Source organism: Hippichthys cyanospilos, chromosome 21 (assembly GCF_059441005.1).
Source record: "Hippichthys cyanospilos isolate Australia breed blue-spotted pipefish chromosome 21, RoL_Hcya_1.0, whole genome shotgun sequence".
NCBI lineage: Eukaryota > Metazoa > Chordata > Actinopteri > Syngnathiformes > Syngnathidae > Hippichthys > Hippichthys cyanospilos.
The window spans coordinates 12,439,753-12,466,017 of record NC_142389.1 but is presented as its reverse complement, the minus strand read 5'-3'; the positions used below and the strand labels follow the sequence as shown (position 1 = coordinate 12,466,017).

General features: G+C 39.7%; 1 protein-coding gene and 1 pseudogene across 3 annotated transcripts in view; both read right to left on the bottom strand.

Moving 5' to 3' along the window:
* Positions 1 to 2,041: 2,041 nt before the first annotated feature.
* Positions 2,042 to 26,265, bottom strand: part of LOC148406636 (triple functional domain protein) — a 70,713-nt gene continuing 46,489 nt past the window's right edge. Inside the window, exons 29-63 of one of the 3 annotated variants that reach the window (XM_088404259.1) lie at positions 25,954 to 26,023; positions 25,793 to 25,882; positions 25,620 to 25,712; positions 24,703 to 24,814; positions 24,439 to 24,629; positions 24,264 to 24,365; positions 22,236 to 22,265; positions 21,493 to 21,635; positions 20,305 to 20,404; positions 19,984 to 20,227; positions 18,746 to 18,853; positions 18,442 to 18,635; positions 18,188 to 18,358; positions 15,592 to 15,687; positions 15,292 to 15,440; positions 15,155 to 15,221; positions 14,490 to 14,593; positions 14,357 to 14,426; positions 14,161 to 14,250; positions 13,991 to 14,083; positions 13,175 to 13,225; positions 12,996 to 13,073; positions 12,728 to 12,919; positions 12,241 to 12,421; positions 11,897 to 12,151; positions 11,351 to 11,808; positions 10,353 to 10,600; positions 9,676 to 9,811; positions 9,575 to 9,602; positions 9,331 to 9,493; positions 9,139 to 9,260; positions 8,980 to 9,058; positions 7,420 to 7,620; positions 7,203 to 7,341; positions 2,042 to 4,081 (exon numbers count right to left, since the gene is read on the bottom strand). In XM_088404259.1, coding sequence (XP_088260385.1) covers positions 3,530 to 4,081; positions 7,203 to 7,341; positions 7,420 to 7,620; positions 8,980 to 9,058; positions 9,139 to 9,260; positions 9,331 to 9,493; positions 9,575 to 9,602; positions 9,676 to 9,811; positions 10,353 to 10,600; positions 11,351 to 11,808; positions 11,897 to 12,151; positions 12,241 to 12,421; positions 12,728 to 12,919; positions 12,996 to 13,073; positions 13,175 to 13,225; positions 13,991 to 14,083; positions 14,161 to 14,250; positions 14,357 to 14,426; positions 14,490 to 14,593; positions 15,155 to 15,221; positions 15,292 to 15,440; positions 15,592 to 15,687; positions 18,188 to 18,358; positions 18,442 to 18,635; positions 18,746 to 18,853; positions 19,984 to 20,227; positions 20,305 to 20,404; positions 21,493 to 21,635; positions 22,236 to 22,265; positions 24,264 to 24,365; positions 24,439 to 24,629; positions 24,703 to 24,814; positions 25,620 to 25,712; positions 25,793 to 25,882; positions 25,954 to 26,023 — 5,200 coding nt within the window. In that variant the 3' untranslated portion in view covers positions 2,042 to 3,529. The remainder of the gene's footprint in view (positions 4,082 to 7,202; positions 7,342 to 7,419; positions 7,621 to 8,979; positions 9,059 to 9,138; positions 9,261 to 9,330; positions 9,494 to 9,574; positions 9,603 to 9,675; positions 9,812 to 10,352; positions 10,601 to 11,350; positions 11,809 to 11,896; positions 12,152 to 12,240; positions 12,422 to 12,727; positions 12,920 to 12,995; positions 13,074 to 13,174; positions 13,226 to 13,990; positions 14,084 to 14,160; positions 14,251 to 14,356; positions 14,427 to 14,489; positions 14,594 to 15,154; positions 15,222 to 15,291; positions 15,441 to 15,591; positions 15,688 to 18,187; positions 18,359 to 18,441; positions 18,636 to 18,745; positions 18,854 to 19,983; positions 20,228 to 20,304; positions 20,405 to 21,492; positions 21,636 to 22,235; positions 22,266 to 24,263; positions 24,366 to 24,438; positions 24,630 to 24,702; positions 24,815 to 25,619; positions 25,713 to 25,792; positions 25,883 to 25,953; positions 26,024 to 26,265) is intronic. The other 2 variants (XM_088404261.1, XM_088404260.1) reach the window with 2 other exon arrangements.
* On the bottom strand, positions 4,099 to 7,181 carry LOC148406637 (uncharacterized; annotated as a pseudogene).

The window sequence follows — 26,265 nt, the reverse complement described above, 5'->3', positions numbered from 1 at the left end:
GAATAAATTCATTGTTGTTCCCAAAACGGTAGATTAGCTCAAGTAAAGTATTTTTATTTTGGAGGATAATGCCAGCAATTTATAGTGACTGGTTAAATAATTAACTAATTTACTCCCAGTCCAGTTAAACGGAATCTTTGACATCAATAGTCGTCATTGGCAGTGAATGAGTTAATCAACTGGTTGCAGCGAGGCTTTTTTTTTTTTTTGCAGCGAGTTTATTTTAAAGAGTTGACAAAATTGACACAATTAGTGTTCCATCGTTTATCGCGAGAGTTAAGTTTGCAAGCATATATCCAGTAACTGAAATCTGCAAAGTACAGATTAAACTTTTTTCTTCCCTTTTTTTGTTAGTTTCTGATGCGAAATAATCGATAAAAAGCAATATTTCTTTTGGGTGTGGTCCAACTTAGGAGGGAAAATATTTAAAAAAAAAATAGCAAGGTAAAACTGCATAAAAAACAGTCATAAATGAATGTCCATGGAGTAGAGACTGAAAAAAAAACTAAAATTAATTAAAGAAAATTGATATTCATTGACTGGTCTGAAGAAGTTGAAATTAGTTACATAAACCGAAGTTATGTTTACAAATGAAAACAAAGTGAATCCGCAATAACTGAACCTTGATATAGAGACGGAACACTGTAATCACGTTATATGCATAAAGAATCAAATCTATCAACAAATGCTGGGTAAACTACACTCAAATTCAATAATGGAACTACCTGTCCCTGGTTCGTACCTCTTTTGTTAATTAGAAAATATGTCTGGAAACATTAAAGACTTCATAAAGAATTTATAGCTTTTCCAGTTTCTAAATTTAGAGAATTACAGGATAGTTTCAAAACACGTACAAACAACAAAATTGAAACACCGTTTGATTTTATTTTTTTCCTGTCTACAATTAGTTGGAAAACTAAAATTTATAGTTTGTCTCTTGGTAGCTGAATATTACATTTCTAAACTTTTTTTCCAATCGATTTTTATTTGGTTGCCGTTTTAATACAGAAAAAAACAAAACGAAATGAGGTTTTTTTTTTGTTAGTTGTCTGGAACGTAGTCCTATGTTCTTTCTCTTGATGACATTTTGTTTGTTGCAGAATAGTTGGCATTTGTATTTTGACCTAATTGGACATCCAATAGCTTTGTTCTTGGGAATAAAACTTTGTTTTACTAATTGCATTTGTTGCATATATTGTAATTCTGTTGCGCTTCCGTTCACTTGAGAGTCACGCAGTCGCCATCTTGCCGCACCTGTCTCCAAATAAACTGGCAACTTGCCTGTGCGCCTACCAATTAAAGCAACTCTTCATGTCTGCGCTTTGCAGTCTTACTGCCGCTTTGTGACTTATCATAACTACTTTGGCTTTATATGGACTCCACAAAAAAATAATTCACATGAACAAAATGCATTGCATTTTAAATCTGCAAATAACCTGCAGGCTGTTCTAATTTCCACCAATCTATGTCAACCTTCTACTTGTAAAAAAAAAAAAAAAAAAACTCACTGGAAACGGATGGACCAATCTCCAGACGCCACGCTGTCGCCACCATGTGGTCAAATCAGAATTGCTGACGAAAATTCGTTTTTTTCTCCTCCACTGTACTGTACAGTACTGAACCCAAATTATTGCGCCTTTTCAAAAAGAAATGAGAACATAGCGTTTATATTTCGTTTTTATTTGATAAGCGAAAAATCAAATGAGTCGTTTTTCTGCTTTTATGTTTTTAAACATATCTAATTACACTTGTCAAGGCTTTAAAAATGCAAATTGTTTCAAATAACTAACATATAATGCATACTTTTAAAAAAGCAAGTAAATTTCTTTAGATGAACATGTAATGAGAACGGCATTTTAAAGCTGCACAGTAGGGCCTTTTAAACAACCGTGTATATACAGTATATAAAAGGTCTTTTTTTTTTTCAAAGGACAATGTATAGAATGCAGTCAAAAATGAATAGTATTTTTTAAATAACCTAGTAAGTCCTTCAAAACATGTTTGGTAAGGGTATTATTGATAAATACACATTAAACAGGGCTTATGTGTCCATTATGTTTAATCTTCAAATAACTGATGGCAAAAATGAAAATATTTACAAGAAAAATACGATCTGTACAAAGAAATATACATGCAAAAGTACAAAAACAAAATGGAAAATAGCAAACGTACTGTATGAAACGAGTGAAATGTGGACAGGTAACAAAAGGGGAAAAAAAAATCCTAAACTGAGGTATCCAGTTCAAGTTTGCACACCTTGTAAAAATAAATAAAATGTTACACAGGACTTTTAGAGCTTGCTAAATTTGGCAAAAAAAAAAAAGTATCTGTACACAAGTTGAACAAAATGATTTACAAAACAGCTCCTCAAATTCAACTTCTGTATTTTTTTTTGTTTGTTTTGTTCTTGTTTTAAAAATCGCTTTTGGACTCGTGTAAACAATCATCTCACCTAGTCAACTGTGTAAAACAGCAAAGCCTAAGGAAAAAGTAACGGTACATTTAAAATTCTAGCAACTTTGGTGTGCCAATACTACACAGGAGAAACATTACAAAAAAAAAAAAAATCAATGCGAATGATTGTAAGCGATGACTCGCAACTACCAGCAGTTCTCAGTACCGACACTCATTATTATTATACACAATGACGGATGTCTTCATAAATAGTTGCATAAAACATTAACGCTGCAACATTGCACATGAGTAACAGAACGTACGATGAGTGCATTTACACTTGAGTTCTTCGGGCGATAGCATCATATTACGTTATCTGTCATCATCTTGAACATTTTTGGAGTAACGTATGGACGCGATAAGGCTTCAACACAACTTTTTTGTTCGATGAACAATGTCTTTTTTTTGTCGTCGTCGTCGTTGTTGGTTTGAACGTCTCAACAACAATTGGGAGTCTGTGCGTGTGTCCTTTCTGGAAATGTACCAAAGTTGAAGCGTAAAAAGTGAACAAAAACGCACAAGATGGCGTCATTTCTCTCGGCTGGTCGTATTTGAACCATTGCTAAGGAAAATAAATTACTTACATGGCACTATATATTTTTTGGATTTTTTTTTTTTTTTTTTGGTGTACCGACAAAATGTGAGTGTAAAGCAGCAAGCAGCAGTAGACAAGGGCATCCATGAACTCCAAAAGGACTGAGTTTTTTTTTTTTTGTGTGTGTGTGTGAAGAAGGATGAGCTCAGCGTTTCGTTTGGCACAGCAAACATTCCCGATGTTTGCTCAGGCGAGGGTTGCAAAGTTACAGGAAGTTGGAAACTTCCCATGGCAAGCAAAAGGGAAATTTAAATGCTCACTAACAGAATTGAAGATTGAGCAAGAACTGATCACTTGAATTTGGATGGGAGATGTATTGTAGCATAGCAGGAGTTTGCTGTTTTTTTTTTTTTTAAGAAACCACCCAACCCGAGGAAAAACAACTAACAATATAGAAACCTGGCTTGCCGTATTACAACTACCAAGTCGTCCCTTTAACTTGCCATGGGAATTTTCCAGCCCTCTGAAACCCGAGCCAGCTCAGACCTGATTCTGCAGACGGCTGAGGATGAAGCCCCGCACCCCCCCAATGGGCCGGGCGTCCGTCTGATGCTTCCTGCGGTCTATGAAGGAGACGAGACGCGAGGTGTCCAGGCAGCACTCGGCGGAGGTGCGCTGGTCGAGCGCCCGCAGCCAGGCCTCCTGCAGGCACAGCCCCGAGGGCGGCCTTGCGCCGGCCTCGATCCTCAGGAGCAGGCGCACAAAGTCGCGCGCCGCCTGGCTCACGCCGTGGAAGTAATCCTTGGGGAAGCTGAAGTCCAGGCGGCAGATGTTGAGACAGGTCTCCTCGGTGCTTTCGTCCAGGAAGGGCGAGGCACCGCTCAGCAGCACGTAGGCCACCACGCCCACGCTCCATACGTCCGACGTCAGCGACGCCGGCTCGCCCAGCACCAGCTCCGGGGATGCGAACTCGGGACTGCCCAGCAGCGGGTGCACGTAGGGGGTGCCACCCAGCTGCACCGCGTCGCCCAGGTCCGTCAGTTTGACCGACGGCTGCCCGTTGGAACCGTGGACCACCAGCAAGTTCTCGGGCTGGACGCACACAACAAACCGGGTTACTTTGGAACACCGCCAGCATTTAGTTTCTTACAGTGGGGCAAAAACGTCTTTAGTCAGCCACCGATTGTGCACGGTCTCCCACTTAAAAAGATGAGAGGCTTGTAATTTATCATAGGGGCACTTCAATTATGAGACAAAATGAGAAAAAAAAATCCAGAGAATCACATTGTTTGATTTTCAAAGAATTTATTTGCAAATTATGGTGGAAAATAAGTATTTGATCCAAAAAAAAGTTCATCTCAATACTTTGTGATATACCCTTTGTGGCCATGACAGAGATCAAATATTTTCTGTAACTCTTCACAAGATTTTCAGACACTGTTGTAGGTATTTTGGCCCATTACTCCATGCAGAACGCCTCAAGAACACTGATGTTTTGGGGCTGTCGCTGGGCAACACGAATTTTCAACTCCCTCCAAAGATTTTCTATGGGGTTGAGATCTGGAGACTGGCTAGGCCACTCCAGGACCTTGAAATGCTTCTTATGAAGCCACTCCTTCGTTGCCAGAGCGGTGTGTTTGAGATTGTTGTCATGCTGAAATCCCAGCCACGTTTCATCTTCAATTCCCTTGCTGATGGAAGGTTTTCATTCAGAATCTCACGATACATGGCCCCATTCATTCTCTCCTTTATAAAGATCAGTCGTCCTGGTCCCTTTGGGGCTGTTTCCAAAGCATGATGTTTTCACCCCCATGCTTCACAGCAGGTATTGTGTTGTTTGAATGCAACTCAGCCTTCTTTTTCCTCCAAACACGAGTTGAGTTTATGCCAAAAAGTTTTATTTCGGTTTCATCTGACCATATAACATTCTGCCAATCCTCTTCTGGATCATCCAAATGCTCTCTACCAAACTTCAGATGGGCTTGGACATGTACTGGCTTAAGAAGGGTGACACATCTGCCAGAGCAGGATTTGAGTCCCTGGTGGCATATTGTGTTACTTATGCTAGCCTTTGTTATTATGGTCTCAGCTCTCTGCAGGTCTTTCACTAGATCCTCCCCCTGTGTGGATCTGAGATTTTTGCTCCCCGTTCTTGTTTTTTGCTCCCCATTCTTGTTATCATTTGGACCCCACGGGGTGAGAGCTTGCGTGTAGCCCCAGATCGAGGGAAATTATTGGTGGTCTTGTAGGTCTTCCATTTTCTTATACTTGCTCCCACAGTTGATTTCTTCACACCAAACTGCTTACCTATTGCAGATTCAGTCTTCCCAGTCTGGTGCAGGTCTATAATTTTGTTTGTAATGTACTTTGACAGCTCTTTGGTCTTGGCCATAGTGGAATTTGGAGGGTGACTGTTTGAGGTCGTGAACAGGTGTCCTTTTATACTGACAACGAGTGAAAACAGGTGCCATCGATACAGGTAGCGAATGGAGGACAGAGGAAGAAGAAGTTAAAGTTCTGTGAGAGACAGAAATCTTGCTTGTTTGTAGATGACCAAATACTTATTTTCCAGAGGAATTTATCAATTAATTAATTAAAAATCAAACAATGTTATTCTCTGTCATTTTTTTTTCTCATTTTGTCTCTCATAGTTGAAAATACACCTATGATGAAAATTACAGGCCTCTCTCAAGTGGGAGCGCTTGCAAAATTGGTGGCTGACTAAGTACCCTTTTGCCCAACTGTACTATACTTCACTCACTCACTGCCAGCCCAATTTAATGCCTGGGGGAAATTTTGACCCAACTCTAGCTTTTTGATGTGTAATATCAAAGGAAAATCATACAACAACAAATAGATTGTCATAACATGATGACATTAAATATGCCACGCTGCTGTCCCTTCTAAATGCTTACAAACTGGAGGTCGAGTCAAAGGTAGCCCATGTCGGGCTCATTTACTGCCATTCAAAATTGGAAATATTGGCAATTTTTGGACATACTAAAAACCCAATGTTTTATCATGCAATTCCCCCGATTTTTGCATGAATCCTTATAAAGGCAACTCGCAAACGGGGCACAATAGAAATGTTTGTGCTGACACCCCAAAACCACCGGGTGGTGCTAGTGGGCAACTTATAACATTTGCATGCCTTTCATTGACTTTGATGATTGGCTTAGCCTGGACTCCCATTATGCAAAAGTATTCAAAAGTCACAATACTCGAATTACATACTAATATACCTATTTCAAATTAATGAACATAAAAATATACAGCGTAGTTACTTTTGCTATTATTGTATTTTAACAATTTTGTATATTAAGGTTAACAAAAAATTGGGCTGATGCCACTGAATTGACTTTGGCTTTTGTCTTTTTTTTCCCCATCAAAATCGAATGTTTCAAAATCTCCGGCCAAAATGGAGATTTGCCCAAGCCTCCGGTTTCGTGGTTGCGTGTGTCCAGCTTAATCGGAGATTTGCGTCAGGGCTCTACTCTTTTTTCCCGCCGAAGACACGGATACTGATTACGTCAGAGGCAGAAGTTCTTTCTGATTCCCCAGAATTTGCGACATTACTGCCGCCTATCGACTTGGCATACTTGCACATGAATTTGATACCTCACTATTTGCTTTCATATAGACACGACTTATGTGGAGTATCCCCATAAATGTATTATTTCGGTATTGCAATTCATCTGTACAGTAGAAGGTAAACAATCATTTGAAAAGCATAGTTTATGTTACTTTATAAAATACTTTGTTTTAATGAAACATCTTACATAAAATAGTCCTACAACTAATTAAATGCTAAACTAAAAACAAACATTTTGGACAACATAAAACTAACAAACTTGTTCTGTATACTAAATGCATAAATTAAAATCTGACACGAAATAAAAACTACCGTAACTATAAGGAAAGATCCAAAACTATCTAATTTCTAGCGGCAATGTTTGTATGGGAAACTCTGGTGGATGCATTTAGTCTTTTAAGATTTTGCTCGTATCAAGCGAGAATATCAATGGGCGTCATTCATGCGAAGAGCTGCAATGATTGGCATTTCTTTCAGCGAGTAGAATTCAGTTTTGAATTAAATAAGGATTTTTTTTTTTTTTTTTAGTTCAGCACAGGGTAAAAAAACAAAAACAACGAAAAAGAATCCACTGACATTAATTCCAATGAGTTAAGAGGAAAAACCTTTGACCAGTCTTACTTTGACGTCCAGATGAGCTATTCTGCTGTTGTGCAAGTAGTGTAAAGCATCCAAAAGGTCTCGGAGGTAGCAGGCCACCTTCTCCTCTGTCAGATTGCCCCAGCTGATGATGTAGTCCAGGAGACGGCCTTGGTCGGCCCTGGCAAAGGGAGGGGAAAAAAAAAATGTCAGTGTACGATTCATTTTGTCATAGTAATTCACACTTCTTTCTACTGACATTTCCAGGACCAAGATGTAGCTGCTGGGGGTTTCGTACGTGTCCACCAGGTTGATGATGTTGGGATGTTGGAGCCTGTGGAGCAGGTTAACTTCCTGCGTGACGCGGTCCCGCCTCATCAGTTTCTTGTTCACCAGCTTGACTGCCACCGGACGCTTGGTGGCCCGGTGGTCACAACGCTTGACGACTGAGAAGCGACCCCTGGTGGACAATAATGGAGGTCAGTCATATGTACATAGAAAGTGTTTTTTTTTTTTTTTTTTTTAAAGACCCCAAAATTATCTTAAGGTCCACCGTCTCCACTTGTAAGAAAACAAAAACTTATAGTGAGGCAAAACAGCGTTCAGTGGTTCTCAAACCTTTTTTTTAAATTTTAATCAATCGATTGTAGTATGCTCGGGGAGCGAACAGAATAAGAATTTCACTGCGTGGTTAGTACTATAATGTGACAATAAAATCTCTTTGAATCTGATAAATATGTATGGAGGGGGGGGACATCTTTAGACATATTTTGCAATTCCAGAAGACTTGACTGTCTAACATTATCTGTTTTATATCTGGCTTGTCTGTCGGAATATTGCAGATGACAGTGCGCATCCGTCTAAAACATAACAATCCATCCATTTTCTAAAGCCACTTTTCCAAATAAATACAATATTATACAGAAGTGTCATCATAAAACATAATCCAGCAATAAATTGCTCTATGTTCCAATTAATTTGCTCTCAATTTCAAAAGAACGCCCTGCAGAAAGCCTGTTAAAATCTCGCGTACCAAATCTTATGCTGTTGTGGAAAAACAGTTGAAGCATACCTTGGATGTCCAACTTTTGAGAGGTAAACGGAACAACATTGTAAACTTTGATAAATACCTGATGTTCCCATTTTTGGGTCGAGTCTTGTATAGTATTGGATTGGATGCAACATCAAGATGTTGATTGGTGATCCTTTGTACTCAGCAATTGCTAATGACTGTCACTAAGTAAGTTCTTTAAAATACACGCCGCATGCACGAACGCACGCACGCACACACACATACATGTATATATATATATATATATATATATATATATATATATATAAAAATATATATATGTATGTGTATATATATATATATATATATATATATATATATATATATATATATATATATATATATATATATATGTATGTGTGTATATCTATATATATGTGTGTGTGTGTGTGTGTGTGTGTGTGTGTGTGTATGTGTGTGTGTGCGCACGCCCATGTATTTATTGCAATTATGGATGTACACGTTTCTACTGTAAAATGTTTCCCTGAGCTATTATAAGCTTGCCTTACAAGCTTACAAGCTTCACTTACAACTAGTGAAAACCAAAACCTTTTCTTTAAAAAAAAACATACATTTTTCTTCCAAGGACTGGATGTCCACTTAATTTGTACACAGCTTTCCATATTTATGTCCGCATGAAAATTCAAAACTCGCAAGCAACTTTATTAGAAACACAGTAAACTGACTTATTATAGTATGCACAATGTGTACCTAATGAAATGTCCAGTGAGTATCTGTCCAAATTACCTGCCCAGTTCAACCACCTCGATGTAGTGAGAATCAAAGTTGTCTTTCCAGCTCACTCGCAAGCCGTCAGTGGACACCGCTGTCAAATACGTGCGGGTTAAAATTGCATCATGTAGAAATCGTGGAGCATGCGTGGTTAATGCTGCGCCTTGAACTCACCCAGCACTCTGAGGCTTGCTGTTGATGTGGCGCTGCCCAGCTCGTTGGCGGCGATGCACGTGTACACGCCATCATCATCTGATGCCACGCCGATGATGCGAAGGGTTGCTTCGCCGGTGTCACTGAGATAAACGCATTCAAGCAAGAGGGTCAATACATTTTGATGTGTTGCTGTATACGCTGTTATCCTACCTGTAAGTGATGCTGAAACGGCCATTGTTGCTGAGGTTGCTCTGATTGGGTCCCCTCCAGGTGACGGTGGCGCGGGGGCGGCCACACACCTTACACCGCAGGGTGACGCTCTCGCCGTTGTCACACGTAACGTCGCTCAGTGGCACGAGGAACTCAGGTGGAACTGAAAGGGGAAAAACAATATTGTACTATTACCGGTAATTGTCATTTGACATAGCTCTTAGCTGCAGTGGGAAATACATACCATCATAGATGTAGTTTGGATTTAAAAGCTGAAAATGAAAAAGAAGAACGTGTCAGAGGATGCAGTGATCTTAGTTGAAGAATTTCCTCAGAAGAACTTACCTTTACAGAAACTTTATTGCCATCTCTGGACTTCCTGTAACCATTTTCCAACTTGGTGTCTTTCTTTGCGTCCTTCTCCTTTTTGTCCGATTTCTTTCGGATGCGCAAGGTTGTATGCCACGAAGAAGACTTCCTACTGGAAACCAAAATGTTTTTATTACATTTCAATATTTTCTACATTTTGGCAGCCTGTGGTCTATGAAAAATACATTTTAAGATGACCCACAATGCTAATTAATATAATAAGTAATAAATCAAATGTTTGATGGTAAACAGCATTGGAAGTGTAATTTATCTTAGCGGTTTTAAAAAAAATAATTACATTATAAATGCAACATGTAATTGTTTGCTTGGTTTATTATTTACAGTTTATTACTGTTTATTAATTTACAGTTTAAAAAAAATACAGCCTCCCTTACTTCTTTCCATTCTGTTGCCCTTGGAGGATAATGTTTGGACACCCCATGATTAATTCATTTACTGCCAACCCAGTTAAAATGGAAAATGGATCTTGGATGACTATGGCCATCAAAGGCCATGGTGAGTTATTAAAAAAAAATAAATAAAGCGAAAATGTTTTTCTCACTTAGGCAACAAAATGTTTGTTCAGCATGTGTCTTGTGACAACATTGATTGCATTTCCGTTAACAGTGGCCTTTTTTCAATAGCCAACGTACTTAATTGGTCCCTCGGGGCAATCGGGCGCAATGGCTGAGGTATGACCAAGGACGAAACCGGGGATCCAGCCTTCGGCAGCAGGTCCCTGCTCAGTCGCCGCTCGGAAGACCAGGAACATGTTCTGCTGATTGCTGGCCAAAATCTGGACCACCTCGCCTTGATTCACGCTGATCTCATCCTCCTTCACAGCCATGTAGTCCTGAGTCACCAACATGGTGGATACGCTACTGCTGCTGCTGCTTTCACTCTGTGGCACAGGAGGGAAACAAGAGGGATTGCGTACCATCTTTTTGGAAGAGAGGAAAAAGAAAACTTTCATTTTGTATTAATATACGTCATTTAATATCAGGAATGGCTCTTAAAACAATAGTACCTTGGCTTATGAGTGAAACAATTTACAAAATATGAAACTGGCCATGTTGTCTTAACATAAATGTGGTGGTTCTTTCGTAACCGAGAGGAGAATATAGATCTCCAATGTGACTAAACTGGTATCAGAATGAGCAAAACCCGCAAATCAAGGCACCACAGTTTTAACAACTAGCTTGGTGAATTTTAAATTAGGATAAAGAAACCTTTGATCATTCAAAGAGATTCATATACAAGAAAGGTGAAAAGGAAAGTTTTTTTCTTGGATTTTTTGAGCTTGAGCTGGAAGATCTGTTTGTAGTCAGCCTACAAACGTCAGAGGTTAGTTGCACAAAAGGGGACAATTTTGAGTAGAGCGCCATGACGATGGCAAGAGACGGATCGAGGTCAAGTGTTAGTAAAGCATGGTTAGAAGAGTGAAATTAAGAGGCAATCTCAACGTTTGCTCCACCAGAGAAGATGAGAACCAAGAAAAGTGCTGCTAAAGTCTTCAAGCTAGAGAGGATGGCGCTGAGGAGCAGAGATGTGTAGTAGTGGACAGATTAGTAGCGCTGGCTGCAGCGGGATAGGGAGCAGGTCTCCCTTGGCCTCCATGTTAGTCGGATCAGCAGCGGGCTTTCGGTCTTACCCCGTTACTTTGAGTGGACTGGATGGACTGCTCGCTCGCAGACGAGCAGGTGCTCATGCGGTCAGCGTCCTTGCTGTGTGTGGAGTGTCTGTGGCTTTGATTTGGGTTTTGGTTCGAATTCTGACGGACCGGACTCTCCCCTGCCTCCCCTGGGAAGGTGAACGAGCCCGGGCGGCTCGCCGGAGAGCCCGGCATGGAGCTCCAGAATCCAGATTTCTGACTGGGACTGGCTGGGGGCGGTGGAAGGACGTCCTTGACAAAGGCTGGAGGGACCAAAGGGGGCACGGCGCCAGGCCGTGTTTTGGGTGAGGGCAACGGCCCGACTGTGGCACGGATCATAGGAGCAACAACGCTTGTAGGAGGCTGTATTTGGTCCTCCTGGTTGTGCATGGGGCGCTTGACTTGCGGACTATCACCTGGAGGGAGCGTGGGGGAAGGAACAGGACGGGGACTTGGACCTGAATCATAAGTGAGCACAACTAAAACCTCAAGCACAGATGATGACACAGACGAGTATACATACATGGCATAACCATTCTGTCGTACCTGACATCTTGTTGGGGCCTTCGGAATCAGCCCCGGGGTGGTGGCGGAGGGGTTGGGGTAAGCGAGAGGGCTGAGGGATCCTAGATGGTCGACGGCAACCAGCTTGGGACGCTGGAGGGATGGAGCTGCCCGCTGGAGAACTTGCTGCTGCATTTGGCCCACTACCGCTTCCACCTGGAGAACCCACACCGGGCACAAAAGACCCCCCACTCGCCCCAACATGGTTCCTCTGATAGTCAATTGGTGAAGTCAGAGCTAGAGAGAAAACAGAAGGTGGTTTTTAACTTGTGCAAAACAAAGCTTTTTTTTTTTTTTTTCCCCATGTATCATGTCAGCTCACTCACTATTTAGGAAATTGCGCTGGCTCTCCAGTATTTGGCCGATCTGAAGAGTCCACACTTCGCGTACCCCCGGGTGAGAGGAGTGTAGAATAAATGACTCCATGGCGCCGTTTGGCAAGCGAGAAGTTAACATGAACTTGCAGGGGTCGCCTTCCACGTTATCTTCCAGTCCCAAACTGTTCACCTGGAGCAGCAGACACAGAAATTAACCTTTAAAATGTTTTTTTTTTTTTTAATTATTATTATGAAAAAATATATACATTTTTGTGCATATCATGCTAGTTCGATATATATATAGCTAGCTAGCTAGAGACCTAGATACAGCTCATTAGCTAGTTATCTACAAATATAGCAACATCTAGCCACATCGTGAGATAGAGCTGGATGGATCCAGATAGCTAGCTGGCAAGCCAGGTAGAGCATGTTAGCAGATAGAGAGACATCTAACTACATAGATCGCTGGACAGACTAGAATCATCAATGTTCTTACCTTAATGCTGTTCTTATACAGAAAGCCAGGCAAGGAAAAACCTTTCTTCTTGTCCAGCGGCTCACTTAAGATGAGCAGCTGCTCAAAGAGGAAGACTCTTCTCTCCTTCATTCGGCCATGCGCACTGCTCTCTGCATCCGTCACCATGAAAGTGTCCTGTAGCAGAAGGCGTCCCTGGGCCACAATCTTACCCTAGACAGGACGGACAGCTTGTGTAAGCTGACATTTTAAAGAAGACATCCATGAACCATCAATTTTTATTTCTTACTTCAAATCCCTGAAGCCGGCCGACATTCATCATGTCGTTGCACCTTTTAGGTACGATGCACATGACCTCTACTGCTTTCTGCAAGAGTCATAAATAGTTAAAGAATGGTGACATAGACCTGATTGTCAAATATGTACTTTATGGAGGTCAACAGGGAAGAAATCGAAATGTTTACATACCTCTAGATCTGCAGACTCTAGCCCTGCCTTTTTAGAGTGCTTAAGGAATTCCTGGGAAAAAAAAATTCTAATCTATAGGTTTATGTAGTGATATACAGCAATCCCTATTTCAGATTAATCTTGTGTTTGGGGAATATGAATTAAGAAGCAAAACCTACCCGTTTTTATCCATCCACAGGGAACCCTGGTTGTCAACTGAAAACAGCATCACAATTGTTCGTGGCTCAGTTTCGTGAGCCCTGAGTGACCCTGATGTCATTTTCAGTAGACAGCAGGTGGCAAAATGGCCACCCCCTGATAGATAAAAAGGAGTGGATATTTGTTGCTTAATGCATTATCCACTAACACAATATTAATGAGAATATTGTGTACAAATATCAGGGCTGTGTAGAACATATCATTGTAAAGAATTTTTTGGGGTTGACCTTGGACTTCTCACTTATGTGTTCTACCTTAGGTACTCAAAGCGCTTTACACTAACTAGTCATTTATCTACTGATGACACAGCATCAGGAGCAACTGGGGGTTCAGTGCCTGGCTCAAGGACACTTGGACATGGTCTTGATGGTCGGGGAATCGACCACTCTACCACCGAGCCACGGCGCCCCCAAAGTGACCTTCCACTTTGATAATTGCCTACATTACTAGTTTGAACTGTAACCAGACGATCGAGCATGGTCTCAAAAATATCATCATTCCATCATCAAATATCATCATTTCCATCTTTTAACATGACTTTTAAAAACAAATGAATCACAAGACGTTTGGGATTTTGAACAAGCTCTGGCGCCCTCTAGTGTAGAATAACACACCAACCTTGAGCAAGAGCTGGTACTTCATGATCCTCTGGACAGGCTTGATGAGCAAGTCTGTGATGGGCAGTCTGTGGCCAAGCCGCTGCTTCATATCCTGTAAACGTAACAAAAGTCAATGAAAAGAAAGCTTCCCGTTACCTGTTCCAATTGCATTTTTATTTTCGACATTACCTCAAAGTAAGTGTCGATGTAGTCTGCCACAATTTGCTCGGACTTGGGCTTGTTTTGACAATATACCACATACATGTTTAGCCTCCGCTCCTATATGTAAAAAAAAAAACAAAAACAAAAACATACAAGAAGAGTTGCTGAGAGGAGAAAAAATAAATAACCAAACCCAAAAAGAGAAACTTTATTGAGGACAAACCTGTTTGAGAAAGAGCGGCCCCAGTCGGTCGGGATCTTCCAAACATTTTTCCAACTCACCGAGGAAGAAACTGAACCAAAAAAAAATTGTTGAACATTGTAGCAGAGGATTTTGTCAGACACAAGTTACTTACTCTTTGTGCCAGTCAAAGATTTGATGGATATTGCCAAATACAATTTTGTCTTTGCCCTTCATGTCATCAGGAACGCCCTCTTCCTTCATCCTGCTCATGTAACCCTGAACACACAACACACTTCATATTTACAACCGCGACCACACTTGAGTTAATAAAAATCAAGTATAACAGTGAAAAACTTTTTTTCTTGGTGAAATAAAGTGCTGCAATCTCGGGGTTAATTTATGTTGTAACATAGTCCAACCCACAGGTAAACATGGCAACAGATAATGTATGTCAATGTCAGCGTAAATTAAGTTGTTTGTTAATGCCTTGAATTGGCGACTGAACATGCTTTTAGAACAACTTTGCTTTGTTTGTATTGGAAATCGGGAGCAACAGTTCGTAGCCCATATATTACTTGGTGTTTATTTTGAAGCTTGCCTTTTCTCAGCCATTCCAGCATGTTTTGTAGTTATGCAGAGCATGACTAATCGTTACTGCAATTATCTTAAAAAAAAAATTCTGATTTGTACATTAATAAGTTGGTATGGCGAGAACAAATGCATTGAGTATTTTTTATTAACTGAGGTGCTAAAATTACTGCATGACTTATTTTAGTCAAAGACCACACGCACGCGCACACGCACACACTCCACAATGGTGAGTGAAGCTCCACTCACCTCCACCACCTGGCTGAGGTCTCTGATGTAATCCCTCTCCGTTTCCACCAAATCCAACAGAATGTAACTTAAGCAAAAGCAAAGTCAGAATGTAAACCAGAAGAGACTTGAAGGATGTAAAATGGAAAATGACATACTGTCTTTTTTTCAGAATGCTGGCTCGCCGTTCGTCCATCTCTTCCATGGGGGAGGACGAGGACAGGAGGGAGTTGTCGGAGGGGTTGAAAGAGGGAGAGCTGCTGTCTCCATGCTCTACTGACAGCGAGCACGGACGGTCCTCTAGAGCCTGCACGAGCCAGAGGAATATGAATTAACTATGTGTTTGGGTGCGAATGTTGCTTTCAACATACTTTGAGGTCACTTGTTTTTTTTTTTTTTTTTAAATACACAATTGTTCTTTGTGGTTAACCTGGCTGACAGGTACTCAAATTTCCTACCATCTTGCTTTTGACCAACTCCTCGATGGCGCTCACCAACTCAGCAGCACTGGGCGTCTCTGAGCTGGACGGGCGGACTGACAGACGGGAGGAGTTCTAGATATGTATACAGAATAACAAAAAAAAAATAGTTAGCTCCAGCTAAAAGGAATTCTGCTATTTTAGGGTCCATGTCCACCAGAGATATGCTATGCACAGTAGTTAACATTAGCAGGGAAAACATGCATCTGTTTTTGTAAATTGATGGTTGTAGAAAGAACGTCTTGGTGAACATCGACCCCAAAACCATTCCTCAAAAGCATTTTAAGTGACTTGAATGGACCCGTAGCATATAAATGAAATGCAAGCTTTGATGCCTAATGTTGCGGAGTGAATCATTTTAGTTTTCTTGTTAAACTGAGTGATTAGTCTTATTTATTTTTTAATTGATTTAATTCTGTTCAGTCAAATGATAAAACATGAAATCAAAGTGATGCAGTTAGAGGTCTGAAAAAAAGTTGAAATTTGTGTTATTAAAAGATTAGAGCTGAAGGGTGAAAATGCATCAGAGGAAAAAAAGCAATGAAGAGAGGATATTTAAGTTGAATTGTTGCACCGCCTATTGAGTTGATGAACAGTCTTTAAAATGGAAAAAGGGAGATGGGAGTTTTATGTTGATGTAAATATATTAAAAATATATATATATATTTCAGGAGAGTCTCACCCTTGCGCTGCTGTGCTTCCCCAATTAGGTTTTCTGGGTGAGCCTGTGTGCTCTTGTGGCCTCGCCAGCATTTATACAGATGCCAATTATGAGATTAAACGCACAGAGGGTAAAAAGGGAGATGAGGACGAGCGGGGTGAGGGAAGGGTGGTGATGGCAACAAGGGGGGGAACGTTTGTAACTTTTGACCTCAGCATTGGGCTTGGCTCGTATTTAGACTTTAGGGATTAACTGCGCTTTGCTTTGATTGAAAGCCTTTCGAGCTTTTCAGCATGCAGAAAAAGCTCTAGAGGGCTGAAGGAGAATTTTCTAGCACTTTGGCGCATGTAAGGCTTCTGGACTCCATTGCCTGACTACACCTCAAGAAACAAGTCATAATGTGTGACCCAAAGAACAAAACAAAGATGAACCGACGGGAACATTCACTAAGAAACTGGGTACTGTTTTAGGGAAAGAAAAAAAATACAAAAGGACAAAAATGTTTCAAGAAGCTTTCACCAGGAAAAAAGGGGACTTAAGTCATGGTGATACATTGTTAGAAAAAGCAAAGGAAAAGGAGCAATTGGAAAAAAGAGAATTTACAGCTGGAGAGTGCTGAGAGGGGAGAGGAGAAGTGAGGGAAGAAAGAGGGAGGAAGATGAGGTTTTTCAGATGGAGAGGTATGGAAACTGAGACAAAGCAAAGACAGGACATAAATCAAGGTAATGCTACATTATGGCAAACAGTACAACCAGGAAACAAAAAAAAAGAGAAACACAAATTAGTGTCAGAAGAAAGACTCACTGCTGCCTAAAAAAAATAAAACTTGTCAGGAAAGAATAGGATGCAACAGGAAGATAAACCTCAAACTATCAGAAAATATCGGTCTTAAATAAGATTAAAACTTGGACAAATCAAAAATATGATGAGTAATGTGTTCTTTTGAGTGCAACCATTTTTCATAAAAGTAAGCAACTTTTGAACAACACTGTTAAAATACACAAGATAAGATAATTTCTACACTCAACAAACACAGATATTTGAAAATCTTGCTTTACACATTGTAGCAGCTCAGAGACCTATCATATAAGTATCAACTCGTTGAGCACCATTTACGTGAAATGACGTTTTCTGGAATATATTAATGGAATGGTTGGAGAAACGCTTGGGCAGCGTGGGTTTAGCATAAAACTAATTACGGCCAACAGATGGCAGCATTTGAAAAAGCTGGCATTAAAAGTTAGTCGACAGGCAATCACTATAACATTAATTAGTAATTATTTGACATTTCAAATTGATCAAATGCTCAGAATTGCAGCTTTTCAATAGTTTTTAATCTCAGTCGACTTCCATCAAAATGTACTGTATATGATTGAAAATAAAACTTTGGGAAATACAAAACAATGCATTGTTTTGCAATTAAAAGTAGTATTTTAAAACATTTTTATTTTATAGTGTAAACGGTATCTTTTGAGGCGGCATTAAGGAATTTTATGTTAAAAACATTTTTAAAAATACATACTTTCCACCCTATAAGTGCTCAAGCAATGCAATGATGTGTAAAAAGAACCATGACATAATCACAGCAACAACTGCAATAAACTGATTTAGGCACTTAGAATTGTCAGAAATCAGTTGCAAAATCAAATGATGCATTCGAAGAAGGTGGGAATCTGGAATCATCCCTGTTTAGACTTCCAAACGTTAGAGAACATAAAAAACAAAATAAATTTCTTTAGGCTTATTATTGTCTGAAACTGACTTAATATATACTGTATTCTGACTTATATATTTTATAACGCTAGACCCCCCTCCCCAACAATAATGGGGGAGGGAAAAGTGTGTTTTACAAATCCCGCTGTATGTCTGGACATGTCCGCCCTGGGCACTATTTCATTTTGCCTGTGGCTTCACCTTGTCGTCCTGTGAGTCCGGTTGTAGCAAGCTATGCTGCTGGATGGCCATGGGAGGAGGAAGCGGTACTGAGTCGGGACCCTCCTCGCCTTCCTCCTCGCCGCAGCTCTGCATGCCTGAAGAACTGGATTTGGACAACGTGCCACTCGACAGCCCCTCGTTGCGGACCCTCTGTGAGACAAAACGGCAGTTCGGATCTTGGAATTCTACATAGTGCTGCCATGACTCAACAGAAGACGTGGGCGTCTCCGTACCTCCTCCGCGGTCTCATCCTGAGGCGTGGCAGCGCTGTCGTCAGAGTCTTTCTGGGATCCCATCGTCATCTCGCTGCTCTTCCTCACCTCGCGGCTCTTCTTGTGCTTGTGGGCCAGCTTCTTCACGTGGCCGTCTGCCTTGCCGCTGCTTAGCCGTCGCACGGGACTGGTGAGCCACTTTCGCAAAGTGTTACCTGCATGACACGGCGCAGGTCATCCTTGCGTTTATAACGACAATATGTCGACAACTGTAAAATATCATCTGATGCTATTTGATTTTTGGAGGTGGTGCTAGCTTATCTACCTGGTCGCTTTGGCCCAGGGGAAGAATGGGAGCCCATTCCATGACCAGGCTGAAGTGTAGCAGAAGATCCTGGCAAGATGGAGTCATTGCTGCACACTGACAAAGTGTCTGTAATTCAATAATTTCTTGTCAAAAAATATTTCAACAACAGCAAAACAGAGACACTGAACAAGTAAAATTACTTTTCATGTACAATGGATACCTTTAAAAACACATTTTCCACTTGTAAACTGAAAATAACACCACAGTCGCAACTATTTTGGTGTACTACAAGTAAACCAACATTAAGATAAAATCTTCATAGTTACTACATTTGTATGACAAATGTGCTTTTGATTAAATTTTGTTTAAGCATTTCTACACTATTTCTTTGGTATTCAGCTTAAGGTCCATTAACTATCTTATCTTCACTACTAAAATTATTTAGTGTACTAGAAAAACAACCAATAGAACTTTTTCTGAGAGCAAAGGAAATGTTTTCAAAATCTTGGGGCACTTTAACATGTGGTGAGCATTTAAACCCTTAATAAACTTTATTTAGCTTGTGATTTTTTTTTTTAATGGTTTGATATCAAGTCAAATTTGTCCATATAGCCCTTAATCACCACAGAGTCTCTAAGGGCTTAACAACTGAAGAAAAAGTCCTCGGGAACATCAAAAATTTACAATGGCATCCCCACAAGGGCAAGGAAAAACTCAAATCCCCAGCTGGGGGAAAAAAAAAAAAAAAGGACAGCAGCTAGGAGGAGCCCCCTTTCAGCATTAAAAACAAAATGTGTTTTTTCCCACAAACACGTTTCTAAGTGAAATAGCTGAGATGACTGTATTAGGGCCTTTATTCGGTCAATAATTGATTAAAAAAACAAAATAATGTAATTTTATTTTCGGAGCAATGACAATGTTTTCAAAAAGAGGGGCCAAAAATGATCCATTTAAAAAGTGCTTAAAAATTGAATGTAATATTATTATTTTTGCTTTCTCCATGTCAAATCAGTTCATTTATATTAGATCTATCAATAACTATATCCTATTGTATTGTGTTTTTTTGTTTGTTTGTTTCTCTTAGGCTGTTTTTGTGACAACAACCACTGCTTTTTTCAAGAAACAAACTTTTTTTTTTTTTTAGTTTTAGAGGAGAAAAATGTAGATAATTGTGAGAATTTTAAAAAACTGTACTGCGGGTGTCATGTAGAAGTTAACACACTGCTATGGTTATCTTAACTAAACTCTTTTTTTACCTTTGTGGTTGAAAATGCCCTCCATCTCCATGGAGGAGCGCGAGTGTGCGATGCAGAGCATGGAGCAGGGCACCAAGCCTTCCAGGGCCGGGGAACGGTCGGTCGTCCTCACCAAGCACCATTCGGGCTTGTCGTGGCAGCGCTCCAGGACCTCCACCGTCTGGCCGCGACGTACAGTCAGTTCGTTGCTGTTGCTCGCCATGAAGTCGTGTATCACCACCGTCAGCTCGCAGCCGCCAGATAGCTGCGGCACACCCGGGAAAAGGAGGTAAGGGGAGATCCTCGAATACTTTGTGGAAGCGTTAGGTGGAACAGAGTCACCTTGTCACTGTCAAGCGTATTCTGGGACGTGCGTGAGGCCAGAGAGATTGTGTCTGGTTGACTGCTGCCTTCACCTTGACTGTCAAGATCCTCCCCATCCCTAAAACACAATTTCAGTATCTCACATTCTGTTTGCAACTTTGAGTAACACTTTCAAGTTTACAGACATGTCCAATATAGTTATTATAGTTATTAAACATGCATGTGCAAAAATAACCCCCAGTGTGAAAAAAAAAATCCATTCATTAAAACTTTTCCCTCTTTCATACTTCCTCATACGAGGAAAAATACCCCTGTTGCATAATACAAAATGTTTTTATTTCTTGCACTGAAATTCACTATAGCGAAAATAAGCCTGCAGCAAAAATCTAGCTTGGTTTATAATATTCGCACCGGCACGTGTTTTGGAGCACGTCATACTTGGAACAGCTTTCCCCCGCAGTCAGACGATATTCTCCCATACTATATAAATGGACTCTGCAGCTTACAAATAACACAACTGTATAACAGAGGGAGAGTATCCTAGTAGATTCAAATGATCTAAATTTTTCCCAGCATTTTTAAGCAGACTCCTCATCTCTCCCCAAAGTGGTGCTTGCCAATTGTTGTTCACGGTATTTAGATCAGGGTATTCCTTTTCGGACGAATCATAAAGATGTTTGTACCGGCAAACTACCGGCAAAAGTTTGTCCGCCATGTTTTCCACTCGTAAAGAAATTCCGGAAGATACACATTGCGGAAAATCTGTTCGCGTGGACTCCGCGCGGAGGGGCGTGGTTGCCGAAATGATGTCATTCGACGCGAGGAACTCGCTAACGCGTCAAGCTTAAACCAAGCGTAACACTTGAAGATAGGACGAAAGTAATAAAGATCAAAGCTGGATGAAGCAAAGTGAAAGATATTATGCAAGAAATTGATGGAAGTATGAAAATGAATGCTTATTGTAGATTCGGCAATTTCTTTTTTTCAATGTTGGATGGTTTTGTTTTTAACTTCAGTCAGATCAAAGATTGCACAACGTTTTTTTATGTTTATGTTCGAGACATACATTTGCAATAGTAAAAAGTCACCTGTTGTGAAGAATTTATGGCTGCAAATAGGATTTTGTTGTAGAGTTCTATTGTCTAGTACAAGAGAGTTATAAACAATACATGTAACTGTGAACATTGTGTAACAGTTCTTGGTTACCTTCGGCCCTTGTGGTGCTTAGCTGCGCCAGCTTTAGGAATATGTATTGGCTCCTTGAGCGCCCCCCTCAGGTGGATGGTGCGCTCCTGGATCACCTCCCTGATGTGCTTGATCCAGTCTTGCTTGTTCTCAATGTTGGATGCCTACCGATCACGAGACAATCAAAGGTTATGGCCCTTTGAAAATCAATTTCTTTTTGAGTATTGTGGTTCAGACACTCTTTCCCACAAGTCTGAATGAAACACAGTAGCATCTCTTAACAGCGGGCGTTTTACTTGGTGTATGATTAATTAACTACAGTAGTTACCATAAATTATTTTTTTTACTGAGTGTAACACAAAATCTTTTGAATAATATCAGATCAAAAAAAGTACAACGTTTATACATTGTTTCATGTTATTTTGGTTAGATTTTTTTTTTTTTTAATGTTTTATGCTTTTTTTCCCAAGGACTAAACAAAAAACATGTATTTTATTTCGCCAAAATGTTTCAAAGTGGATAATGACTATTATATTAGGCCCTTTGTGTGATACAATACGTCACTGATTTGAATGCTTTTGTATTTTTGGAGCAATGACAGACAAAAAAAGCTCACATCTACAATTGCCGAAACAGTATTTCGAAATAAATCTCAAAGTACTTCAGTCATCCAATGAGAAGCCATGTTAAGAGGTGCTTTTGGGTTGCTGTTTCAAACTTGTGAGAATTTGAAAGGGCTGTGTTGTGGGATATTTTGTACTCACCATCGCTCCGTGTTTGGATCCCTGACTTAGCTTTAAATTTAAAATATGAGATAGAAAGTTTCACTGGTTTTGTTTTACAAAGGAGTACATTTTTTTGCTCACAAGATAAACTGACAAGATGAAAAAAAAAAAAAAAGTCACAATACCAACAACCTGCCTTGAGAGTGTCGTCCAATTTAGAGTGTAGCAGACATGAGACACTTTGTTAACAACGCACACAGCACCAAATAATTATTAGTTAGGCATTTTTATGTTATTCAACTGAAAATTGATTTTAGCTTCACGGTCTTCTAAACACTGACATAAATCTCAACCTTTTTGACACAGATGTAACAGAGGATGGGGAATTTGAGAAAATGCCACTGTGAAAGTGCTGGTCAAATCAATAAAAAAGTTGAGTTGTTGCTTCGAAACAATGGCGTGCAATCAGGTTGTGGGCGTTGAGAAGTCGACAAGTGTCAGCGGCGTTGGTGGAAACATGTAAGCCCACAGAGAGACTTTGGAGACAAACATCCACAAAAAAACACAGCCCCAGATATATGGACGCACACACGCACAATCAAAGCAGAAATGTGCCAAAAGTGAAAACAAGGGCTGGAGAGGGCATTATGATGACAAAAAAGTTGGCAGCGGCCTTGAAGCTTCTCATGCAAGCAAAGCAGACATCTCAGAGTGATAGGAGAGAGAACAGGAGACCAAACCACAGATTGACGTAGCATCTTAAACTCAATGAGCATATAAAGACATGGTAAAAATTTTCATTGTAATTTAATGGGTGTAATTCCAATTATTCAAAAAGGAAGATGTTTACCTTTTTTAATACTGCTTAATGCAATATTTATTGAGCCATTTTCAGTAGTAAACACATTTGTTTATAATTAATTTGATGATTAAAGTATTTTTCATGTCCAGTTATTACGCTTAAAAACACTTTTTGCCACATGCTGTTGATTGAAAACAACATCACATTTGCACACGAATCCAGGAACAACCAATAACAGGTATTTAGTGAATGTCACGTGACCAAACTGGTGAGCCGTGACTGGGAGTTAATCGAGCCTTGAGTACATGTGATGTCATTTTGTCAGCAAGTGGTAACATAGGTTTTTAAATGTATTTATTGTGCAAGAAAAAAAAATCCAATTAATTATAGACCGAATGTGGCTTGCTCAGACAAAAAGGTCTGCATGTCAACAGATAAAGTTTCGGGTAAATGACAAATATTGACAATTTGGACAAAAAAAATCAACTTTTGAGATTTTTCCAAGAACATTCTCAATAAGGTCTCTATTTCAATTTTCCAAAAGCCAAAACATTAAAATTACAGTCAAGGAAGTATATGAAAATAAGGGATTAGCAGACTTTTCATTGAACTAGATGGCTAGCACATGATGTGTTTTTCGATTAACTCCTGAAAAAGAATATATTCATCAAAATATAGATCAAATACTGTATTACATTTTTACAGTTGAAAATGACTACATAAATTGACTATTTATTTAGGTACAGTATTTCTAAAACCAGCCTGGTTTTGGTCTTTTGGAAACTAAGTCTGTAACATGAAATTGCGCCCTTTTCCAAAAATGTATAAATGATGTAAATGGATAGAAACTATAAAAATAAAATTTCAGATGGTGAGTAGAAAATGAAACCCATTTTATGCAAAATGTTCGACTCAATCCTATAAATATAAGGAACTTTAAAAAACAGTGTAGAAAGTAAGTCAATTTTTAGCCAAAAGTGTCCATGAGCAAAAAAAAAAAAAAAAATTTAATTTTAAACTAATGTAAGTTTTAAGATATAATTTTGCAAATAACAAAATGAGACAAAAATCTACACCCATGCAAAATGTTGTAACATTTGCAACTAACACCAAATAGCTAAAACTAAACGGATACAACGAAAAGAAGGTGGACACAAACAGACCCCAAAAGGTTAACAAAAAGTGCTTGCTTAGTACAAAGTGCGGAAACTCTGTTGAAACTTGAAAGGTGCCCTTAGGCAAGGATGAGAAAAAGAGTGTCTTACCTTCAGAACAATCTTGTTGTCTGACGTTGGTGTGCGTCCCACCCAAAGAGCAAACTTGCAGGGGTCTCCCTCAACGTGCTCTGTCACCCCTAACTCCGAGGTCTAGGGTGAGAGCAGAGTAATAAACCACTTCTGGCAAAATTGTGAGGATGAAATATATTAAAAAAAGACTCACAAATAGTTTGCTCTTGTAGATGTATTTGCTCCTTCCATTGGAGTCTTTGACCTCCTTGCTGAAGACCAGAGACATCTCAAAGAGGAAGAGGTGTCTCTCTCGGCCCTTGCGGATTAGTGTCTTCGGATCCCACACTTGGAAGGATTCCTGGAGGATCAGCTCGCCTTGCGACTCAATATTCTCATCAAAACCTAAGGGAGGACAGAGGAGGTACCGTAAGCAAAGTACATTTTGACGAGTGGATGAATGTGTGTGTTTAGTCACCTTCCAGCATGGAGAGATGCATGGCGTCATTGGCTCTCTTGGGAACGCTGAGCATTACCTCCAGGCCATCCTTGATTTCGCCTTTGCCTTCTTCACAGCAAGTCAGTAGCTCCTTACAAAAAACAAAACCAAAAAAAACACACAAATTCACTATTAACATCTCTGCTAATTTCCAGCAACACAAAACCTCCCATGACTTGATGTTACATATAAATTGTTTAGTGTTATGAACATTGGGGCCTGCCTGATCAATAGGCTGATTATGGCTCTTCAAACAAGAATACAGTAATTGGTGCCGTTCTACTCATAAATCTGTACAATAACTTTGCATTCTTCAATACATATAATGAATTTTGTGGTCATCCTGCAGACATGTGATTTAAAACAAAGCAAATCTTAATTCTTACAAGAAATAATTAAACGAACAAAGAATTGACATGGATGTCTATTTTAACGCAACCTGAAATCTGTTTGTTAAAAAAATAAAATAACATCATCACATATGCAGTGCAACAAATTTGGCATAAACGTGTAAAATGTGAGAGCCATTCAACTGCCAGTAACACAAACATGACAAGAATTAGGGTCCTTATATCTTCACTAATTGAGCCACACAACAACATTTTTACAAATAACATTTTTCATATCTATTGTTGACCACTACTTTTCACTAGGAATAGGTCCCAGGCTGGCACATGATTAATTAATATCCTGATGATGAACGTCTATTGAAATGCATTGGGAAGAAACAAAATGCTAACTGGCAGATCAATCAGAAAATCAAAAATTGGCATTAGCAGAAGCCGACAAAAATCATGAGTCATGCTTCCATGATAACTATATAGTATTACATCGCCGCTTTAGTTTTGTTTGACAGATTATGGTAGTCACTTGGTGATTTTTATTTTTCAGGTTACCTTTAGCAAGAGCTGGTACTTTGTGATTCTCTGCACAGGTTTGATCAGATAAGAGGAGATTGAGTTGGCCAGTCGGTGCCTCTGCTGAATTTCCTGTTAACCCCATAGTGAGAAAATCATGTAAGTCAACAAAACATAATATCCTGCAGTTTAGTTGTGATCATTTAACTTACATCAAAATAGTTCCCAGCATGCTCTAGGATGAGCTGAGTGGAGTCTGGCTTGTTTTTGCAGTAATTCACATACATTTGGAACTTATCGGCCTATTAAAAAATAAAATGAAAAAGTGATCAAGATTTTTTACAAACAGGTGAATTGAGAAAGTGATGCCTACCCATGTCACAAAGCAATGACCAACATCTTCAGGCAATTGTTCATATTTTTCCAGCTCCTTGAGAAAAATGCTGAAAAACAGAAACCTCATTAAAAACAAATAAATAAAATGAGAATTATGCAGTAGCAGTCATAAGTCTGAAGACACCCTCTCCTTTGATAACACAGGTAAGTGATCCCTGACTGATTTTTTTTTTTCTCAATGTGGTATAATGTGAGACTACTATGTGCAAAGAGCTAATTGAACACTTGGAGGTGCTGTAACAGTAAGCAATAACTTGCTTCCTTCAGTCTATTTTGCCTTTTACTGAAG